Source organism: Ptychodera flava, chromosome 11, assembly GCF_041260155.1.
Source record: "Ptychodera flava strain L36383 chromosome 11, AS_Pfla_20210202, whole genome shotgun sequence".
Classification (NCBI taxonomy): domain Eukaryota; kingdom Metazoa; phylum Hemichordata; class Enteropneusta; family Ptychoderidae; genus Ptychodera; species Ptychodera flava.
Window position 1 is genome coordinate 25,324,616 of NC_091938.1, and position 19,496 is coordinate 25,344,111.

At 37.8% G+C, this 19,496-nt stretch overlaps 1 protein-coding gene across 3 annotated transcripts in view; it reads left to right on the forward strand.

Annotated features, from left to right (window-relative positions):
- Positions 1-19,496, forward strand: part of LOC139143916 (glycerol-3-phosphate dehydrogenase, mitochondrial-like) — a 62,181-nt gene that overhangs the window by 19,343 nt on the left and 23,342 nt on the right. For all 3 annotated transcript variants that reach the window (XM_070714522.1, XM_070714524.1, XM_070714523.1), the window contains exons 3-5: positions 5,930-6,101; positions 8,146-8,270; positions 16,503-16,600. In XM_070714522.1, the coding sequence (XP_070570623.1) occupies positions 5,930-6,101; positions 8,146-8,270; positions 16,503-16,600 (395 nt within the window). The remainder of the gene's footprint in view (positions 1-5,929; positions 6,102-8,145; positions 8,271-16,502; positions 16,601-19,496) is intronic.

A 19,496-nucleotide genomic window follows, 5' to 3' on the forward strand; every position in this document is an offset into this window, starting at 1 on the left:
CAACTCATCATGCAATGGTACATTCCACCCTGAGAGAGAAGTGAGAAGATGTCAGTTAATCAGTAATTAGCATGTTTAATGAATTTTCCTAATTAGTGATATTTTACTGGAAGAAGCTGACTAAAGTTGACACAAGTTATTTTGTAAATTGGTGATAATCTGCACATTGTGGATCATACAACCAATATCCATTGTCTGCTTTACAGTTGTTTTCTTTCGCCCGCCACCTGCAAATCCCATCGAGGAATCTAAGAACAGGCGAGGACAGGCGTCATCTACAATTACTCTGAATTATTTATCGATTTGAATTATTTATCTATTTTCAGTTCATTTAGTAATGTTTTTTTACACAGAGAACAACATTACTGCTACAATTGAGCACCTGAATCCATGTGCTGGGTTCTTGTTTCATTGTTATTTCCATCGCATAGCAACCTGTTCTTGTTCACCCAGCTTAACAAAAAGACTGTTTTCGAAATTCTGCTTTGTCACAATCAGAGAGTATACGTATAACACAAGTGCACACAGTTTGCAGTATGTAACAATGTTTGCAAAATATTCCTGTTCATGTCTTCCTATTTGCATTCCATATTGTATTTCTTGGATACTAGAACCCATCTGAAGTGTTATTAGCTCGTGTGTTTACACAAATACGCTAATGCCGTACTGAAGGTGGTCTGTCTGTTGGCATGGTATCTCGAGAATGGCTAATAGTATTGGAATGAAATCTGGTACATAGATTCTCTTGAAAAATGGCAATAACTAATTAGTTTTGGAGGGTGTGCCTTGCATGTTTTTGCTAATTTGCATAATTAATGATTTTAAGAAAAAAACCCTGGATGTACATGGAGAATGGCTGCACACAATTTGATGAGATTTCCTTCAAATGTTGATCACACCAGGATATATCAGCCATGAAAGATATTAAGGGTTAAGGGATAACATGAAAGATAATTGCTACTTTGCATATTTAAAGAATTTTCCTAATTAGGGATATATCTAGATAAACTCTTCCAAATTTGACGAAACTTGCTAGGTACCGGGTACATCAAAGATACCATGATCTAACATTATTGAAAGTCATAGAGCATTTTCACTTCAGCAAAATACTAATTTGTATATTTAATTAACTTTCTCAACTAGGGATCTATGGCTGGACTGAATTGTTTAAAGTTGACAAAACATGCTATGTACATTGAAGACCATAATATAAGATAATTGAAAGTCAGATTTTTTACAGTAGCTAATTACTAATTTGGATATTTAATGAACTTTCCTAATTAGGAAAATATATTTGAGTAGGCTTGATCAAAGTTTATGAAACTTATACTGAAACACAAGAGCATTTTCAGTTCATATCTAGTGTGAACTTCAAGTATTTTTTAATAGGACAAACCTTTGACCCCTGCAATCCTACTAAGCTCACATAGCAACAGTTGTCTGTCGTCATGAAGTACAGTAATATGATGAACACTTAACAGCTCCAGACAGATTTTTGTGTTGAGTAAATCTGGACCAGAAAAACAGGAATATTGTTAGCCTAAACTTCTCCAGCGATGAGCTGATTGCATGTGAAATATACGTTCACACTTTAATGTAAGTCTGTTAAAAGTTGTAATTTGAAAACATCATGTATGCGAAAGATGTTGACAATTTTTGTTTTGTATAGAAATTTCCACCTTCATTCACTTACATTAAATAATCAGCTGTCTATGTCTTGATTGACTCCGACCAAGTGAACTTTTAGGAAGCCAAATGACTTGCTTATACATGGCGAATAGTGTACATTTCCATAGAAAAAAATGCCACCTTTAAATACACAAAGTTGCTCACAAAGAATTCAGATTTGTGTATGAAAAGAAACGCTAACACAGAAATATTTATGGACTGTGAATAGCAAATGAGGCAGGACTTGGACACTTCAGATGTATAAATTGTGAAAAAAATCACCAAATTGGAAGTATTTGTTCAACCTTGAGTCTGAAAGGAGCCTATGAAATTTGCATAAAAGTTCGTGTTAGAGAGCCTCGTTTTCGTTACGCTGACCGCCACTGCAGTGAGGGATAAAATACGGCGAAAGGGTGGTCTTTAAATATCGACGTGCAGCAAAACGTACAATAGCTAGAACTATAATTTTGCTTTCAGTTGTAGCATACATACTAATGATCTGTTTTCCTTGGGTAAACTCACAAAAGTTGAGAAGATTTTATTTAAATCGCTACAAAGTGGGTGGCGAGGTCGACCCGCCAAATGCGGAAGTAAACTTCACCTTTTTCGTAAAACAGCTCGATAATGACCTTAGAGGTCTTAAGCCAAGCCGAAAATTTCAGAAAAATATCATTTAACTATTATCAACATTTGGTGAAATTTCATGACCGTGCGACCATGGACATGTATTTGCGGCAGTGTTGAATGTTGGCATGCAGTTACCATATCGCTGTATACGTAGATCTCGAGGGTCTATGAGTATACGAACACCCGTTACGCTACGTACACTCCACGCTGTTTACCGCGACCAAACCACTTGTAGTTCACACGGCGCGGGTGTTACACGATTAATCTTTCATTTTTATCAAAGTTTACTCCTATAATCTCAGGTCACTGATGTTATATATAAATAAGTATTTAATTAATGTCACATTATGACCATCAATACTTAAAAAAGTTTTGCTAGTTACATGAGTTATAAAATGTGCCAGTCTAGTTCGAGCACGCACGGTAATGCTAGCAGGGATGGCCGCAACGCGCAGCTGTTTACCGGCTATCATTCTAGCCGCATCTATATTCACGTACTCGTGTGCGGGATACAGAGTAGCCGTATTTATCCACGGAGATTTTTTGCAGTCGATGTTATTTCCTACAGTTTTGTATGCTTGCTAGCTACTAGAATGCGAAAACGGAAAAAATCACTCATAAACGAAACAGCACTGCTAGTCAGTACGACGGGTGTCTACCACTATACTACGTGTACGGCCGCAGACAGTGATAAACGTAGCCCTTCTGTCACCGTAGTGTTTTTTTTTTCCATTTGCACTGTCCACGACTTTACCGAGAAGCCAGCCAGGCAGATTGTGTTAGCCAGTTAGGTAACACAAGCTTGCAGTCTTGCTTCCTCGTCACAATCATTGAAAACATAAACAGAACCGAAAAAATCTGCTAAGTTAGCCGGTGAGGACCGAGAAAGGTTTACGTGTACACTCACGCTGCGCTGTAGGTCGCCATGTTAGATTTAACACATGAACGTCGCTGCATAGTCAACTTCAACGAGACTTATTTCAAAAACGGAGGCTTAAGCCACTGAGATTTTTTCAGATCGTATGGACCTACTCAAGATACGTCCCCTCCCTACTTCTCATGGAAATTTGACTTTGGATATGCTTTTGCGGCAGTGTTTAGTGAACGGCATTTTCGGTCGCTCGAAAACCATGAAAATAAGGCTAACGCAAAAACGAATCGATAAAACCCCATAAAAAATCATCGGCGAACACTAACTAAGAGTACAATTCAGCAGCTAACTGGAAATAGGGCGGTTGCTAAACGAAGGCTGAGATATCTGCGGATAAAATTCTGGCGAAAATGCCATAACCGTCACTCACTGGCTAGAGGGCGCTGTTCGAATTTGAACTAAATCCCTAATTATGCATGCAAATGAAGTACCCTCCTTTCAACCTTGATGTCAGACAGAAACATGTATGGACAGTTTCACTGTTTACAGAGCGCAAGCTTTTTTATGGGACAGACAGTTCAAATTGGAATCTCACAATGTTGACAAATGGTCATTTGTTCCGATCTATTGACCATGGTATCTTTTATGACCAGCCATTTCACTGAAGAGAGCACTGCTATTGCGTTCCAATTTGCTTTTCAAATTCTTACATCTCCGAGATCATTTCACAAGGGTTACGGTAATGGGTACAGAGTGGTGTTTTATAGATTCAGATCTTTTCTGATTCAGATGTACTTTTGAAAGCTCCAAATTCTTTGAGTGTGGATAGTAATGTGTGTGAAGCTGAATCTATGCCACGTAAAGGCTGATGTCAGTTGTGGGCAGCTAGTGCGAATGTTGTAAATGAAGCCAAAAAGTAGGTAAAAATTAAGAAAAATTCAATTTTTTTTTCTCAAAAAGTATGGACAAGGATTTGTTTGCTATTGTTTGACTGTGGCTTTCTTTAAAGCGACACAAAGACGTTTCCATGGCTACCTGAAATGTCCCCAATACTATTTTATGACCTTGATAAGAACGGTGTTATAAAGGAGATACATGTAGGCTTTGGATTTGAGTAGATTGGTCTGGAGGCAAGTTGAAATCCACCTTAAGGTAGTATGCACTTCGAAAGTAAAATCTTAAACTTTTGCTCAAACTTTCCTAAATGAAACTTTCGACAATCTCTCATCAAATCAAGAATAAAAATCAGAGGTCACCGCGCAAAGTTTGGTTCTAAAGAAACAAATTATCTGACGGTTACCAATATCTGCAATTCAAAATGGCCACCATCCCTGTGTTAACTCTATGGAGAAAAATGAAATGCTTGGTTTTCGAAAAATTGAAGACTATGAAAGTCTTTCTTACGTAAAGAGCTTTAAAATAAGCCCCCACAAGAGATAGCACAGAATGTGATTATAAAATTTCAGACATCTGTACCGGAAGCGCATTTCTACCTTAATTGTACAGTTTTGGTTTTTGTTTGAGTTACAGCATACACAGGGACATCATAAAAATAGAGAAACCTGACAAAATGAGATCCGCTGTCTGTCTCACCCAACACACTTGATAGCATTATAAAATTTGCATATGGAAATCACGCCTTGCCAAGGTTGTGTTGTTTTGTCTGCTTGCATCAGGTTTGTTTTGCCAACAGCAGCCCAATACAGACGGTGTTGCTACGGTAGTAATTTATTCCTGTCCACTGTGTTAAAATGACGAAAACAACATCCTTGGTTACTAAATTGTGTTTGGATGCAGGTTTGTTGTGTTTCATAACACATCAGCATGGAACAGCTGTGCTTTGAAAGGTCAAAGAGCAATGAAAAAATAGTAAACAATTTTGTGCCATGATTTTCTAAGGATTCAAAGACCATTTTTTAAACATCTATATTTCAGTGGCAACATTTGACCCTTTAATTATGCAATGAAATAGCCAAATCAAAGAAAAAAGCATTGGTTTCTTGGTGTGAACCTTGAAATCCAATGTTTCATAGACATTTCCTATGTTTTTGCGGATGTGCCCAGAAGGTTGTTACAATTGTGATTGATACTGTTCTAGGGAGTCAAAAATCGGGCACATGCCTATACTTTTCAATTGCATCCAAACTCGCTAGGTCAGTTTGAAAAAAGTGCTAATGATGAAGGATCAATTTTTTGAACTTAAACTTCACTTTTTTACCATATCACAAACTTCTGCAAATATACCAGAATTTTTTTTTATTGATTTCAGACAATTCATGTGTACTTGAAAGGTGAAGTATTGACAGTTTGTAATATAATAAACACATTTAAATGATGTTATGAAAAAACAATGCCACTTTAAGATGTGTCTAAAAGTTGGCTGGAAGATGACAGACAATGACACACCATTGGCTGAGGCATCTTCAGCGGTTCAAAAAATATCAAAATTAGGTATTTTGGTAGAAAATGTGTTCAGAAATTATTATACAATGCAAGATCCGAGTGGTACATGAATATTCCACATTGATTAAGGGTCATTAGCATTGAATTTTAATACTGAAACAATGCTCATTAATGTAATCTACATATTTGAATATCATTATACCTCGCATCTTGCACTAATAGGAAATTATGAAAAATAGAAGTCAGTCCAGTGTTACTGCTACACACATGTACACACATACATACATTCACTTTTAAAAAAGTCAGTATCTGTACATGATAGGCTAAACTTGAACTTCCTTTGTCTTCTTTTTCAAACAGAAACAACTTTTACAAGTTGAGGCAGCTGAGAAGCGAGCAATACCGCAGTACCCCCCACTGCCTACAAGAGAAGAACAGTTGAAAGCACTGAGGGAGACTCCGGAATTTGACATTTTGGTGATCGGCGGGGGAGCTACTGGGTGTGGAGTGGCGTTGGATGCAGTCAGCAGAGGTAAGCACCAGCAAACAATTATGACTACGATACAATTATGAATGGCTACTGTGGTGATTTTCTTTTGTTTTGGCCATTGTATGTTGTAAAGGGCCATGAAATGGTCTGATACCCAAATGTCAAGATCACTCTTAGTGGCCCCTGAATGCTGTACCTTCATTTCCAAGGTCATGTAGTGTGGTGCATGTTCGCTGAAAGAGTGAAATTGGCACTCCGTAGAAGTTTGACCAGTTGATTCTTTTCTCCTCTCTGAAGATTGCCCAATTCTTAGCCTTTGAGCGCCAAAGTCTATTTTTGTCACCTTTATAAAATGTACCACAGTCAATTTTTTTCTGATTTTTGCCAAAATTTTGATAAAAAACTGTGGCCGATGAAATGTGATATCCATTTGGTCCAAAATTATGAAAAAACTCACTGAAAATTTCACAAAAATTGGTAAAATATTGCATTAAAATTTTGGTGAGAAAAATTACAGCAGTAGAAGGGTTAAGTATGTATATAAGTAAAGTAAGTATAGTATGTATATAAATATAGTAAATATAAGAAAATTATTTCACACTTCCCCTGATAGTGGCAATGAGACAGTGCCTCAGTTTGCGTAACATTGTGAGCTTTTGTTTTGGCGAACTATAGTTTTGTTTATGGTCTGCTATCTCAATTTTGATATGAATTGGTTCTATTACCTTCTGCTGTGCAGTCCACTACTGCCAGCCTTGTCTTATGTAGTGCTTGGCCTGCTGGCAGACAATTGTCAATCTGAAGTGTCACGCATAAATTTTCCCAGTCGTGCGACCTTTTTTGTCAAAATACCATCACTCATACATTCAATTGACCTACTTCAATGCACACGGTATATGAACAGAGGAAAGACCATTTCATCAGTTCTTTAATATTCAAAATTTGACCAAAAATTCCACTTTTTCCGACGCTCTCATAAAATGTCTTTATTTGCTTGTCGCAAGTCGAACATTGCTGGTGTGTCATTTTAACAAACAAACAAATGAGATCGCTCACAGCGGGGAAACAAATTGACTAGTCCAGAGAAAAAATGATGAAATATTATGATGAATGAGCACAATTGCATCATCACCGAAGATATTAGATAGTTTATTGGATGATGCAAAACATGGGTATTAAGCGCACGCATCATCTGCAAATCCAGATTCATTGCATTCCAAAGCCGTCATCAATGGTGCGACGGTACGTTTAACAAAACAAGTGCATGTCGCAGATTTCACGTCAGAAACATCTGTGCATCAGACCCGGAAGATGAATTGGCATCGGTCGTGCACCCCATGCAGTGTTAAGAGTGTAGGGCGAAGATCAGCGGAAAATTTCCCACTCACTGCTCTAAGGGCACTACCCTGCTGCTCAATCACTAACGTCAAAATTAGGGCTGACTTTGGTGGAGCAGAGCTCCCTCAACAGCACCCAGACATATCCCTGTGATCTCTGAGGACGATTCTGTCTTTCAGATTGACGAAACATTAGCATAGAAGTATTCAAATATTGGTTTAAAAAAGACACAGCAAAAACTACATGCCACTCTCACTACAAAAAAATTGCCCCTCGGGCAAGTGTTGAACTTCCTGCAGTAAAATGGTATTGTCCCCATGATTAGCATATGAATGGGAATGAAGTTTCCTGAAAGAAACGTCCGTGAAACCTGCATGTATAAATATACTCAAGGTGTGACATACTTTTTGCCCATAGAACTCGCACATATTTTTGAAGGATTTTTGCACAAATACCTGTGTATCGTGAATCACTTTCATAGTGCAAGGATATTTTGTTAGTCAGTGTTCATTTTAAAATGTGTTAATCATTTCTCTAGTACCATTTACTTGACCCAGGACTCACTTTTAATAATCCAAATATATTTACACTGGAAATCTACTAAAACTCTAAATCCACACAGTGTTAACATATCCAGAATTTGCTTTGAGTATTACATTTTACTATTGGCTCCACACGTACCTGCTTGCAAATGGCAAACTGATGACAAACATGCCTTTTTCCCCCCATTTGTCGTCTTGTCTCGCAGGTTTACGCACAGCGGTGATTGAAAAGGATGATTTTTCATCGGGAACCAGCAGCAGAAGCACGAAACTTATACATGGCGGAGTCCGATACTTACAGAAGGCAATTCTTGGACTCGACTATGAACAGGTTGGTAGACAATGCAAACTTTGCAGCAGAATTTTTTTTTCTGGCATTCTCACAAACAGAACAGTCGTGAAATTTTTGTTAAGCGGATGATTAATATCTACAGTGTGCGTAAAATTGAGACTTGTCACATTAATAATTATAAATTTTCTAGTCTTTTAAGGCTGTTAGTGTAAGAACGGTACTTGCAACAGCTGTATAATAAAAAACACAATAACATCATACCAACAGATGGCAGGGCACAAAAACAAGTAGCCGAGTATTATCCCAATCAGATTATGTCAAAAGTAGCCTGACCTGGGATGGAGAGTGATAGGGATTATAGCCGTGGGAGCCTCAGGTGCCTTTGTGAATGTTCCGATGCCTCTCGTAGGCCCTGAAAAACCCCCGTCGACATGTTCTCATTTTTCAAAATGTATTTAGGCGTGTTATGGGTCGCTTTGTAACCACCCCTGGAGGCAAGGACACTGGTGGCGTTGAAGTGCGTCGCTCTGTATGAGAAGCAGTTGTGGATTCTGTGTGATTTATGTCATCGATATTGTATGGACTCTTTAAGGTTTTGAGGATTAAAAGCCTTCAAACGTTCTTTTCAGAAGCCGTTTTGATTAATTTTTGTCATTGTGTTCCCACTTTGAATTTGGTGTGATATGATGGGTCAAAGTGACTGAAATTGACAATAAGGGCTCCCCCTTGTGGTGAAACATGGCCCTGACAGAAAAAAAAAATGCTCCCGGTAACTTGCAATTAGGATAGTCTGTTTTGTATAAACCTAGATGTGCTAGATAGCACAGAAATCATCACTGGGACCGTTCAGCTTTGTTTTCTCATGTGCTTGTAAAATCTGCCTCAGTTTCATAGTCGTATCTGTTGGTGTCTGCACCCAAAAAAGCTACAGAAAACTAGGTGACAGATATTTGACCAAGAATGTTGAAATATAGAACCTTCACGCTGTAAACAGTAACTTTGTACGTCTCTGTTGAGTCGCAGGGTTAGCTGCAGTAGAATAAGCTGGTAGTGCACACAGATCTAGAGAAAGACTACAGAAACCTTACCCTGATAGTTTGCCATCGGCAAAATGGTAGTAGTCACAACAATAGTGACGAAACATTTTGGTATTTTCTCAGTTGTATGTGAAAAGTAACATGACCTAGTCACCTCTGCTATGACAAAGTTCTGACCACTTAATTATTATCATCTACCTGTCCAGGTATTTCACGTCAGCACTAGATTTCTGTGTCGAAATGCATGTACTGGTAGAAGTCATCAACCCAAACAGTAAATAATTGAGGCCAGACATATCCCGGTACAACCACGATATAATTATGTACTACAAACTGTGAAAACAGAAAAAAAAGTTTGTCAAGTATGACTGTCAGCATAAAATATATTTAGACCAAAAACAGAAAAGGTTATGTTTTTTTCATTCTCATGCATGTCAGTCTTGAAAAGCTACAGCGTTTTTTTTTAGTGTTCGGAAAAAAATAAAAATATTAAAACTGGCAGTGTGCAGCGGAAAAGTGTATCATGCTATATGTATGAGATCAGACATAGCCACTGGATAGTTCTGAACAGTTAAGTCATTGTCATCTGTCCATGCGCCAAAATTGCTTCTCCATGTGAACATTCCTGTTTTGTTGTATTCCTGTCGGTAGTGGGATCTTGTGAGCTCAATGAAGGAACACCCCCCACCAAAAAAAACAACACAAAAAAACCCACAAAAATAGATAAGACATAAACACTGTGCATCAGATTTTGTGAAAAACCTACATGTAGGATGAGAAACAAACCTATAATTTGTGTTAGCCTTTCTCAAAAGTAATAGTTCATGGTGTGTATATATTCCAGGATTTCTAAAGTCATTAATATGCAGATATCAAGCCTTGCAGTGTTTTTGTTAATAGTAATTTTATTATGTGTTAAATAACGTTTTAATTATGATATCTCATTCAGTAATTCTAAACTTAATGTAGCCATCGGATATCACCCTTCTGTGTGAATTGAATCAAACCCCTATTAAAACTTGTAAAAACAACGATTGGATACTTCAAATATTACGAAAAACTTTTTCATACAGGAACTCATGTTGTAATCACTGGGGCTGTTTTCATCAATATATTGTGGGCTCTTTGTTAATTTTGGTTGCAACTTGCTAAAAAACAACATAATTTATTCCCCAATTATTGAACAAGATTTTTTAGTTTGTAGAATTTGCTGTGTGTCATTAGATAATGCAAAGGTATGTACAAGACAAAAACGGATGAAACTCACAGGAAAATCTGTAAAAAAACGAGCTAAACTTGTCCAAAAGTCAAAACTGTGAATGGTGTTCAGTAAACCTGTGCTTATCAAAGTTCAGTGACAGCCGTGTAGAGCTGCCTTCTGAGGTGCACTTTGTATTTTGTCAACACATTCCACACTCACCTTTCAAGCCTATCTTTCAAATTTTGGATTCATAAACTATACAGTGTAAAAAGCCCTGGATCAGCCATGTTATACAAAATGACATCATCAGACAGAAAATCTTAAAAAATGAACAGTATCTAAAAATCAACAAGGCAGGCCACTTAAACTTCTTACAGAGCAAATACAAACTAATGAGTAAGATTGACAAATTATTCTCACTTTGTCTGCTGCATTCAGTAAATTTTAGCTTGAAGATGTGTAAGATATTGATGCTTAATGTTTCCGATAAATTCTCGTGTTATAAGTGCTTGAGGCAAACAGACTGTCTATCTTCATTGTGCACTAAAATTTGGTGTGGGGGCGCTCTCCATTTTATGAACAACTATTGAAGAAAGAATAACTATATATATATTTTTAGGTTAATTTTAATGGTCATCATAGCCTTAAAGTACATGAAAGATTATTATAGAAGAGAAAACAGAGCACCTTTCTCATGTGAATAATATTTCAAAAGATATTGATATCAGACGAAGTTCATTGTAAGGTTAACGTCATGAGAATTATTGCTTCATTCGTTAATCATCATTTGGAAACCTATTCATTTTCAAGTCCTCATTCTATTTATTTCACGATAAAATTATACATGAAGTAGCTTACACATAATACTGTACAATTTTAGGCAAGACTGAAGATTAGTGGACGCTGAGAAATTTTGATTGAATTGTTAAAAACCTAGGGTGTCCACTCATACCATCACTCTCCATCAGAGCCCCCGTAAGAAAATCCCTTTTTTGATCACAACCAAAGGCGTGTCCACTTATCTACAGCCGTCCCCAATTTTACAAGCAAAGAAAGCAAGGGTGAACGTGCTGAACCATTTTGGGCAAAGTGCAAAAAATGGTGTTAAACACTCACGTGCCAACCTAGGTCATACCAGAATTATGATAACCCACTTTGTGTAATATCATATCGTACAGGAGACTGCAATAATGAGAGTGTCACTCGGCGTGATAAACAACAAGTTCAGTCGAGAGTATCAGTTCAAGCTCAGCAGTCACTCACAGGGAAGACTTACATTTTTGATGAATGAATAAAAAAACACTGCTTTGACCAAGGGTTAAAACTCATATCTCCCTCATACATGGGCTACTCTCATTCCAACTTGCAATAAACGCCCTGTAACCTGTTAATTTCAGTACAAGGCTATGTCGCAAGCGAGGCGACAGTTTTTCAACAGGATGTGTTTTGTATCATCAATCAAGCGGCTACAAAGAGCCCTTGGGAGGGCAGATAATCATCACAGAAACGCAGGAGAAAAACTTCCAAGTGTAAGTTCATTCACGGAAGTGCCTTTGATTAAGTGCCAAATGTATTGTGACAGTGTGTAGATTGCAGTGAAACCCCACAGATATGTATCTTCCCCTATGGCAGTGATAGTAGGCTTGGCACGTCTGATCGCTCTGATGTTGATAAAATTCGAATGATGATTTTCTAGTTTTGTCAATTTAGTCTGTGGAAATGGGAAGGAATATCTTGTGGTATTGCCCCTGTGAGCTGAAGGATATAACAGGAGAAAGAAATTCATGAAGTCTGACAGTAAAGCCGGAATTTTCGACAGGGATGTTTGATGGTGACTTGTAAACAGGGAAGGGAAAATGTGCCGTCTGGCACCTTTTTGTGACCAACAAATGTAAAAACCTGCAATACTGCCAGTTTGCTTTCTTCTTTCAATGATCTTTTGCTTCCTCTGGGAGTATTTTGACAGTGGTGACATTGAATGGTTGGCGTTGGTGGTTTGTTTGTATCTCTTGGCGTACACTGTTGATCAAATAGAAGGAATGGCCTCACTCACACAAAAAAAAAAGCCTTGTTGTGGTTGAGATTGAGCGCTAAGTGATTCCCCAGTGGACAGCCGTCGAGATGTGTCGATATTACATATTCTTGGTGCACCGAAATAATCGCCCCTGCAGGAGGCAAGTATATCGTTTCTATACCTTGCTAGTTTTCAATTTTTATCGACGGCCTCATGTGAAAATTTACAGTACGCTGAACCGCAACAGAAAGACTCAATGGGTTGCTTTGGAAAAAAATGAAATCTCCTCGTGGCATAACTTCCGCAGCAAAATCATCATGGTGTATGTTTCCTCCGCCCCTCAAGGCTGATTTTCATTCATACTGCAGGTCACGCATAGCGGTGGCCTCATTATTCATGTTACAGGGCCGGAGGGTTAATCCACCAGTCAGGTCAATTATCTTATATTAAATTGTGTAAGCTGCAATTAATTTATCTTAATTTGATGGCCTTATTGTTCCTTTCATCCGTCTTTAGGTTTGTGAATTATGTTTCTCTTTCAAATTATCTTCACAATAGGGCATCTTTGGTCATGGCTTTCAGGCGAAACGAAAATAACATTGTAATTAATATATCAATTCCATAATTACTCGGCAAAGCGATAATTTGAATTTCATGAAAGTCATGATGCTTGGAAAATTAAAATCAGACTGCATGACCGTTGATGTTCCTCAAAGGGGCAATAGCTGTAAATTTTAATAATGTTTACGTATAGTTTGTTATAGAAAACAAATACAATTTCGTTAATGCTCTTCTCCCGATAAAACGCATGCTGAAATATAAAGTTGTTACCTTGCAAACGCAATACATTGTGTATAACATGGAATATTATTGTTTACAAAGGGTGTACATGTAGGAAATTCATGAAAACACGACAACCAGACATTCAGGCAGTTATTAAACTTTGCAAATTTGCCTGCCTGAGCAAAACAGCAAATGCCCTTGTAATTGTCATGCAGTATGTATACTTCACTTTCAATCTCAGAAAATGGACAAAAAAAATCATTTACACCAGTGACATTGACACCTCTCTACCTGTCCCTCTGTATGGGCCAAAAATTGACCTGCCCTGGGTAGGTGGGCAGGCAGTTGTGTCCTGCTCCATGACAAATGAATTCCAGCCCAGGTTCAAATTCAGGTTTTCAACAAAGGCGTTGGACATTGCACATATTCAAGCCGTATCGATGAGTTGAACCCTATGCATGTGGATATGATTTTTGTTTGAGTGGGAAAAACTGTACTTTACAAACAACACAAAATAATGGAAAATGCATCAAAAGTCATGGCTAATGAAGTTTTTTTTCTTGAATAAGAATACCATTAAATTATCACATGCTAGATTGGAGAGTTTGGGCAGACAGAAAGACAGAGATTGAGAAAGAAAGCAATATTGATAGCTTGTGTACCAGTTTTGCACACCGTGTTCACACCCATGTGCATGCATTGGTACTGGTATCAGTAATATTTGCGCTCAAATATTTAAATGCAATGCCGTGCACTCTCTCGCCTACCTGTACTATTTTCTGTCCACAAAATAATGACTAAAACAATAACAACAAAACATTAGTGCCATGATATGATGAACAGCAAACAGAACAGTGCCCTGATCTTCCTATCAACTGATAACATAAATATGTTCAAAGACATTCCAATTATACATTGTGCAAACTGGGAAAAATTCTTAAAGAAATAATAGTTGTGATGGGTGATGATAAAATTTTTGTTATTTTTATTCTTGAAATGAATACATTTTTGTATGCTTAGAACTCCCTATAGCATGTTGAAATACACAATAATTACCAAGTATCTGGACAAACATAATGATTTGAGTACAAAATGCAGTGTTATCGTTTACATACAGATCTAAGTCCACACTAAAAGTGAGTTTTCAACAACTACTGATGGCGTGCATACAGGCTGTGTTTAACCCTTTGAGTGATTTAATTTTTCCTCACCAAAATTATAGTGCAACATTTCACCAATTTTTATCAATTTTTCTGTATTGTTTTTGATAATTTTGAACCAAATAGACATGACATTTCATGGGCTACAGTTCTTTACCAAAATTTTGGCAAAAATCTGAAAAAATTTGACTGGGGTATGCGAAAGGCGTCAAAAAATTGACGGTGGCGCTCAAAGAGCCAGTCACAAGTTTAACACTATTAATTTTGACATGTTTTTGGAGTGGAAGGAGACTGTAGATCATGATGGCAAATACACTTAAAGTTAACAGCTAATGAAGCTATAATGAAATTAATAATAGATAGAATCTAGTAGAGCATATCTGAATAAACTTTCATCTAAAGCTGCAAAAAGAAATGAAAATAAAAAATATAATCATTAATTAAAGGATACCCTTAGAAACACAAATGGAAATACTGTCAGACATAAAATTATTCTCTATATCATACAAATGTCTCATAAATTTGAATAGTGAATTGTTAAAATCAGTCATTTCCTGCTGAGATTTTCGAGCACAGCTCTGTCTCTGAAATTTAACCTCAGCTTCTAAAAGAACATGAAAATAAGCGGTGCTTTCCTAATCGCACAATGTCAAGGATATCGAGCAAATTGTCGTTTCACAAAATAAGCAGATCCAGGGTTTAAGATCAGATTATGCGACTGCGTACAATCTTCAGTACTTTACAGACTCATTACCGGAAAATAAAATCCTCTCTCATGTAGCAGCTCCCTATACTCATTATATCGCCGTAGTTAACACCACTACAGGTGATGACTAGGTCATTCTGAAAACTGGGCTTGCCTCGCCTAATTTTCATAAAAATGAAAGATTCCAATAAAAACAGTCATGTCCCCCCCACAAGGTCAGTCAATTACACTCGCTGCTCCAGGTAGAAAAAAGGTGAAAAAATTGTGTCAAGGTTATTGCCAAATGGCTTTTAACAATAAGCCAATAAACATCATGTATTGTGATAATTAGATTAGAGAGGTAATGAGACTTGTTGGCGACAATCTCCATGGATACAAGTGGATTTGGTTCAATCCTTTTTTAAGCTGATGATTCTCACATTTTAATCGGTTTAACAAAAAAAAGTATCACTTGTAAATCCAATTCTTCACACCAGTCATGAAAGAGGCTTCAAAAAATACAGTAAATTCAAGCGTCTGACTCACAAAAAACAGTGTTACAGTACATGTGTGCAAACAAAATGATGGACGGCCCTGGTGTAGAGTGTTTTTACCATGATTGTAGAAAGACCAAACACGCTTGCCTGATGAAACATAGAGTTTATATTGAACAAGTGTCTGTGTTACTCTCAATTCTGGTATTTGTAGCATTAAGAAAGTATATTCACTGCAAGGTTATCATTATCTGTCACTTGTGTTTTATATATGGTCTGTATCGACAACAGTGAGATAGATGGTTGTCTCTGAGGAGTTTACAATAATAACGCTGACCCTTTGGCTTGTTAGTTCTGTGTCTTTTATCTCTAAAACGCAGACTTCAAAGCCGTGTTGTAATCAAAAATCTGCCATAGCCTCAAAAACCCCAGAGTGCAAGCCGCTCTCTCAGCCCGTACATGTATCTGGGGCAACTTTGTCAACATAATGGAAGAAAACATTTATTATTAACAGATTTAGCCCCTGCCGAGAGTTGGGGGAGAAAAAAATTTCTTTTCCGTTTCAGTAAACTCTATTCAAAGTAGCCGTGTAAAAAGAATCGTTTGTCTTGATAGAGAAGATGTATGGATTCACTCAAAATTGAGTGTCTTTATGTGTCATTATGTGTAGCCGCGTGAGAAAAATTGCTCCGAGGGATGGGGGCACCACACAGATGTTCTCAGAAACCATGGAATCTGCGTCTCATGTATGAGCAAGTCATGAATGCCCCCCTTGAACAGCATCACACAGGCGCTTCCAATTTACTCCACACGGAGAGAAGAAAGCGTTTTTCCAACTGTTACTGATCCATTTTCCTCTTCTCTCTTCATCCCTTTGTCTGGTCTCCATGGCAACAGTACAAGCTGGTGAAGGAAGCCCTACACGAGAGAGCCAACCTGCTTGCGATAGCTCCTCATTTATCGGCACCGCTCCCCATCATGCTGCCCATTTACAAGTAAGTACTACACTTGCATCCATCGGTTCTTCAGGACAGTGACCAGGCAGAACAATCCACCTGTTGCTGCCACCCCTTCCGAAGCCTAGAAAAGAGTTTTTATGTCGGGGGAAAAATTGAAGCAACTGACATGCATGGCTGTTAGTGTTTATCTCTTGCCATAGCATGGTGATAGCAGTGGTAGGGTTTCAGAAAGAGTTTATTTTTCTGATCTCTGCAATTAGTTGATAACCTGTAATCATGGCTTGCAGATACACCTACATTAATTTCATGAGTGCATGTATGTTTGAAGAAGAGCAAACGCCCACACAAAACTAAACCACAGAGAAATTTTTCCAGGGTTCGTAAACAAGACCTGTTCACTTCACTTCACAAGAGCAGCAACAAGTGGTTATGCTGCATGTAATTCACATATGCTACATCTATACCAGAGATTTTTCCATGTTCACTTATATTTCGAAAAAGGTGTACGAACAAATTTAGACAACTCAGTATGGTCTTTTAAATACTGTAGTTTGTGTCTATAAACACATTGATGAGTGCAGGAGAAATAAATTTTGTTTGCTGTTTTCCTGTAGACAGTCAGGCTTTCTTGTCAACGTATGAAAAAAATCATATTTAGGTGCTTGAAATATGCACACAAACTCCCCCCAAAAAAATTGCATGTAAATAAATGCACTCACAGAAATTCATTTTCATACACACGGAACAAACAGCAGTAAGAAATACACTCATGTTATTTCATCTCATCTTTATTAAAATACCACTCAATAAAAACAACTCTTCCCCATTACTTTGTTGTGAAATAAAAAAAATATCAACCAATAAACCAACAACGTAATGAAAAATGAGTCTGCTTCAAAAGTGGAGCCCGGCAACTAATTCAAACGTGGCCATACCATGAATTTCATCTATTTCAAATTATTTCAATCTATCGCCGATGGGTCCCCGGGGCTCTTGAAAATGGAAGGTCACATGCAACTCACCCAAAGGTAGGTATCTTATTTGCTGGATGAGTGCTATCCCGGGTCGTCAAGAGAGGGAGCCTTCTCATCAGCCAGATATGAAGTGGATGGAGTTGATAACGTGCCTCATCAGATTGCTCCGGGGCACCCTAATTGAGACGGACTCGCTTTAATTTTTCGCGGTAGTTTCCCTTCCAATGATGAGGGAAAATTGGTCGTTAATGTTTATATTTATTCGGTAGTTTTTTTTTCATCGAAACGGAACTGAATATTTTCCGTGTGTGTTTGTTCTGTGTTTTTGGTAAATGTGTAGTACATGTGTTACATGTTTTTTTAGTGAGAATTTCTCTTCACTCAGTGTTTATGTTGATACCAGTTGCTTGATAATTCTTCACCCAGTGTGTACCTGTTTTGGTTCAATGCCATGGACATATCTCTCTGTGCATGAATTTTGGGTATTTTCTTAAAAATCATATGAATACCGGTACTTTGTGCTCTATAGGCTCTAACCTTTGTTCTAACTTCACCCATCATGTGATATATGTCTATGTTAGTACCCGATGTTCATACAATTACCCTCTGTATGAACTTTTGTAAGGGAATCTGTCTGTGTGCAGGATGCGTTTACTTATGTTGTGTGAGTTGTGTGTGTCTATTCGTGTCTATTTATGCCTCTCCCCTCCACCGTAACCTTTGTACATTACTCTGTATCATGTGTGTGTATATATGTGTGTATAAAGTGTATAAGTTTACTCTCATTGTGTAAGAGTGTCTGCATAATTTGAGATTCACTATAAGACAGGCGATCTCAGTCAAAGCAAGTCTCCAGTCTTTATCTGCTATGTCTACCGTACTTTCTCACTTTGTAATGAATGGGACAGACGTTGTTGTTCAGAATCTTGCTGAAGACACAAAACCAAGCAGCTTTCCTACAAGACGGAGAGCGTTTAGCCGCACATCAGTCATCTCTGGTCTGATTGCTATCCCAGATATTGTCAAACTACCGTAAAAAAAAACCTGCATATGTAACACTAACCCGAGGGTAAAAACAGAATTCTGTTTGATGGTGTGGATGAGAAACACTCCATAAAAAAAGCCCCCTGTGTGTGATAGCTGGGTAGCGGTTTTTTATCTTTCGTCGTATGATGGATCAATAATTCGTTAATGGCCCGATCATAAAAATTCAAATGATATATTGATCTTTTGTTGAAATAGAGGTAAATCAAATTTTAGAATGACCAGTCTCCGTGAATATCCATGAAAGGTATTGTTCACTTCAAAGTGAAGACCAAGAGATACTGTGTTATCATGGTAATTTGCGTCTTGATCACCAAAATCTCTAACGCGACTGCTAATGTGCAATTTTATGTGCTTCTGTGTATTATCAGGCGGCGCTGAAAATTGCTGTGTATGAATGTTGCGTTACGACTGCCATGGATGTAAAAACCTCGCAACGTGGGCATGAATTTTTCTCGTAAATTGTTGCGATATGAAAGTGTTTATCAGTCAGGAAGAGGGGAGAAATGATTTGTGAAATACTTTTGATTGTAGACAGGAAGAAAGATTACATTGATAGCCGGAAATCTAGGTCACCTTGGGTGATAGGTAGAGGAAATTTTCACTGCAGAAGTCCTTATTTGGTGCCTTTATGAAGATCTAAATGCGGGATTATGACATGATCTCAGCTGCTGGGAATGTGCCGGAGAAATGAAAACCTCTTCGCAGCTGCGGGATGAGCGTTTAAACGCAGACCTGGAAATTTACTACTCGGAGAAATGGAGGGGGCTTGAATGGCAGGATGAAACGCAGATAGGAAAGATGTGTACGCCTGAGCAAGATAGGATAGAAAGGGAAAAAAATACACTCTATAGCAGATACAGAGATTGAAAGGCATGTTGAAAAATGAGCAATGGGCCCACAAATGGAGAATC